Source organism: Mesitornis unicolor, unplaced genomic scaffold (assembly GCF_000695765.1).
Source record: "Mesitornis unicolor isolate BGI_N332 unplaced genomic scaffold, ASM69576v1 scaffold15467, whole genome shotgun sequence".
Lineage (NCBI taxonomy): Eukaryota > Metazoa > Chordata > Aves > Mesitornithiformes > Mesitornithidae > Mesitornis > Mesitornis unicolor.
The window spans coordinates 1-4,608 of record NW_010198584.1 but is presented as its reverse complement, the minus strand read 5'-3'; the positions used below and the strand labels follow the sequence as shown (position 1 = coordinate 4,608).

General features: G+C 51.5%; 1 protein-coding gene across 1 annotated transcript in view; it reads right to left on the bottom strand.

Annotated features, from left to right (window-relative positions):
• ACVR1C (activin A receptor, type IC) overlaps window positions 1–3,077 on the bottom strand; it is a 15,577-nt gene extending 12,500 nt beyond the window's left edge. The window contains exon 1 of the mRNA XM_010189190.1: window positions 2,849–3,077. Coding sequence (XP_010187492.1) covers window positions 2,849–3,002 — 154 coding nt within the window. The 5' untranslated portion in view covers window positions 3,003–3,077. The remainder of the gene's footprint in view (window positions 1–2,848) is intronic.
• Window positions 3,078–4,608: the final 1,531 nt, after the last annotated feature.

Sequence of the window (4,608 nt, the reverse complement as noted above, 5' to 3'; positions counted from 1 at the left end):
CTCTTGGCCCATCACTTGTTATGGGGAGCAGAGCCCGACCCCCCCTCTCTATCCCCTCCTTTAGGAGCTGCAGAGGGGATAAGGTCTCCCCTCAGCTCCTCTTCTCCAGTTGAGCCCCCAGCTCCCTCAGCCATTCCCCATCATTTGGCTGCTCCAGACCCCTCCCCAGCTCCCTTGCCCTTCTCTGGCCATGCTCCAGCCCCTCCATGTCCTTGGTTTCCTACCACAGCTGATGAGGGACAACCAGCACATGAGAAGCCGCACAGCGACATGATGAGGAAGAGGAGGCTGCCCATTCCTCATGGAGCTGCAGACAACACTGCCCTTCACCCCAGCATGGCCTCAGCACAGCAAGTCCTGGCTGCGTGAGTCCAGGCCTAGCCCGGACCCGGCAGTGGAAACAAGAACATTGACAATGCAAGATCACAGACTAATCACTGAACCTAGAGCTGCCTCCACGCTGTGTCACACCAGCTGATGGTTCCAGTGCTGGTTACATGCTGTGGAGACTGCATTTTACATTTCTTGCCCTGGAACCCAAGATCTGAACTTGGGTTTCCAAGTGCGGCATAAGACCAGAAGTGAAGGAGGAAGAAGTACAAGCTGGGCAAGGAGCAGCCTAAAAATTCGCTTTGGAAACAGCTGTTTCCAAGAATAGCACCTACCAAGGCAGGCGAGGTGACCTGGTCCAAACTGGTTTTCCCCAAGGTAGAGCCAGCCAGCATGGCCAGCAAACCTCCGCCATGGCCAGCAAACCTCCACCATGGCCAGCAAACCTCCGCCATGGCCAGCAAACCTCCTGAGGCAATGCCATGGGTGCCACAATGGCAGATGCCCCTTGGAAAGTTTACTTCTACTGAGTCCAAATGAAGATTTCCTGTAACAGGAATTATGCAAAGAGGGGGCTGCCAGAACAGACCAGCCAACAAATCGCATTGGCACTGTTAACTATTCGACTGATATGAATTGCCCCAAATGTTGAGAGCAAAGGTTCTCAGGCTAAAAATCAAGTCATTAATTTTCTCTGGTACTGAGATATGAAACCAGAGGTTTTGCAACCACCAGTTCAAGTGCCGGGGCACAGACATGCCTCCACCACTTCTCTGTAAATAGCCGTTTTACCCCAAAATCCCAGCATCCCTACTCAAAAAAAAAAAAGGCATTTTATTTTTATATTTCTTGAACACAACTGCTATTATTATATCCCATCCACTGTCAACTGAATGAAAAATACTTAAATAGTCCTTGTTCCTGCCACAGGCAGAGGTGAGGTGGGGCACGGAGCTCCCTGTCCCCTGCTGAGGTTGGTGGGAACCGTCCGGCATCTGCGGTCCCCAGGAGGTGACAGTCCCCAAGGCTGGACAGCAGCTCCCCATGGCCTGTCCTCCCACCAACGGCCCTTTAAACTGCACTGCATACGATGTGATAGCAGCTGAAGTGCAAGTTGTAACCGTAAATTATGCATTAATTTGCCTCTTTCCTACCTGTAACACCTCTCACTAGTGTAAGTATATAAAAAGGTATCATCTGGCAAAGTAGCACATTTTACAGCTTTTTCCAAAAAGCCTGGATTAAACACAAATCTTGGAAAGCAGAGTCAAATAATCAAACAACAACAGTATAAATATTTATTTTAAAAAGCACTGAATCGACTCTGTTACCCAATTCTGAGCCTGGCAGCCTCGAGCACTGCCCCGGCTGTCAACACACAGAGCTCCTGGAGGTGCCAATCTTCTTCTTCCCTCTAATTGGGACCAGGAGCCGGCAGCTCCTCAACCCTGCTGGGCAGGGATGGATGACACAGCTCTCACACCAAAGACACACACTGCCAAAACGACCTGCAGAACCCCGGGGTCAGGACAGGCTGACGAGATCACTGAACAGCACCAGCCGGGGACGTGCCCTGGCAACGGCTTCACGCTCGGACCCATGACCTTAAAAGTCTTCTCCAGCCAAATGACTCTGTGACTCGGTGTCCTTCACCCCTCTCGTCCCCAGTAGAAGACCCTATGAACAACCCGTACCAAGAGAGGATGCCTCTGCCACCCCAACCACGATGGAGCCACCACCGCACACCCCCTGCTCCAAACGCACAGCGCCCAACAGGAGCTGCAGGCTGCTCCACGGTCCAGGCCACAGAGATGTGGCAGCACTTGGTGACACAGACTGGCCCAGGGCAGCGAGGAGAGCGCCCCCTCGTGGGCTGGAGGACTCCCCAATCACAGGGCGGGTCTCACCACCAACCCAGACCCTTGTCTGCTCCCCACATACAATTCACTGTGAGCATCCACAGCTGACCACCTTCTCCACAAATCTCTCAGTCTGAATCCTCAACTGAGCCACCTAAACCAGATCTTTTAAATTGAGACTGTTAAACTTTGGCTGGTCCAAGGTCTTAATTATTTCCCTGTGAAGCACCACTTAATGACTCTCTGCTCCTCACAACTGCTAATTCACATTGCCGATTTACCCCCAGTACATCAAATATCATCTTCCTAACATCCAGACTAATGCCAAACCAAATCACAAACTCCCTTAAGATATTCCAGCCCATAAAACCTGTGAGGTTACAAGTCCATTTCCTTCAGACACTTCATTTCTTCTCCATGGTTAATGCCTCGTAGGATATCAAAGAATATTCTTTAGGAGATGCAAGAAATTAACTTTTCCCCAAATAGAGCTGCAGTTTAGCTTTTCCTGCCTGAAACAAGTTGGGAAAAACGCACCCAGCCTTTCAAATCCCCCTTGTCTGGCTGTCACGGCCACAACCCCACACAGTATGTTGTATTTCTGCTCTCTCAGGCTCAACACCCACCTCTGAGCAGCGTTCTGCACGGACAGCACTTACCGACGGGCAGGCGGAGGGTGATGTTGTTGCAGAAGTCGGTGTAGCAGCACTCGGTCTTGGTGATGTTCTTGGAGCTGTGGCAGAAGACCTGCGCGTTCAGCTCCGGCAGGGAGACGCAGGACTTGACCACCTCCTCCCGCCCGTTGGTCAGCATGACGGACGCCCAGCAGGCCCCCTCCGTCTGGCAGGTGAAGTTGGTGTGCTCGCACAGCTGGCACACGCACTTCAGACCTGGGAAAAGACAGGTTTGGCTGTCGTGAGGAGACGGCGCCCTTTGTCTAGGTGGGGAGACGGAGATTCAGGTCTATGGGTTTGTGTTCCCGGCTCCCACGGACTCAAGACAAGCCTCAGGACAAACACACAGGCACCTGCTCCATCTCGAGATGTGTATTCAGACACGGCTGCGTTCGTTATGTGCTGAACTTTAAATAACACCACAGCCACCATTTAGGCCGTTGTGCTGCCTTCCCAAAACACCACCACCCCATACGCGTGGTACTGCCCTGCCCTCGCAATACACACGCTTGTCCGAGCTGGTTGGGTTGCGTTGGGTCAGGCAATGAGGAATTGCCACAATGCAACACCCCCTGCACGCAACACCCCACGGCACACACCACCCTGCACCCTGCAACCGGACACGGGCAGCGACCACCGACTGCTCTTTGCTCCGTCTTCGGAGACGACACACCTTGTTCAGGCACACAAACAGCTGCCCAAGTCTTTTAGGTGCAGAAGTCAGATGACTCCTAAGCTTTGCACATTTTAATCGTATCTTCATGTTTTATTGCATCCAATAGAAACACATTTAATAACGCCTACATGTTTTCGGGATTTATTGACTCTTGGCAGATGAGGGGGAAACCAAAGGCACATCATCTCAGTAAAACACCGGAAGCCAACAACATTTTTTTTGCCTTGTTTTCTTCACCTGCTCCATAACAAACAATATTTGATTGCTTTGTATTAAATTCAGGAGCCCACGTTAGCAGTGACACAACAACCAAGACACCCTAACCTTGGGCTGATGGCAATTTCCACAGGAAACACTCCCTTAACGGCACTTTATGTGATTACTTTGTTTTTGTAAAAAAAACCAACCCTCGTTTTAGAAAGCAGAGACCTGATCCCTTCATCCTTTGTCTTAACCAGCTCCTGTCCCAGCACGGGCTCCCCAAACGCGTGCCGCACACCTTCCCTGGCCACAGCTCTACAAGGCTGCACGTTGCTCTGCTTATGGGAGCTAGGGTATACAAAACAAGTGAGTTTATCCATAAATTCATCCCATTTCTCTGGGAATGGGGGCAGGGGGCTGTTTATTTTCCTTAGATCTAAACAGTAACATCATGATGTGACTTGGATGGCCACCAAAGAGAAGAGCCTTACTTCCATCCCCAGCAAGCCTCACGAGCCAGCTCCCTGCCATGCCTTTCGCCCATCAAACAGGGACCCAAACCGGCCCTTGCCATCACCCCACACCAACAGCAGAAGGTTTATTTACACCAGAGTCCCCAGCTCTTGGTATAATTCATCACATCCCACATGAAGATGCAACAACCGATGGCAGCGGTCCTCACCATGCAGCTGGAGCAGCCAGGACCCATTTGGGAGCCTCTGGAGGAGCAGAGAAGCCCCAACAGACACCAGCTTGGATGATTCCTCTTTCTGTGATCTTGTTTTCCTCCCAACAACCCCCATCCTGCGCTACCCCTCTGAAAGAACGGCTCATCGCGTTCAGCATCATCATTTTCTGGATGAGGGGA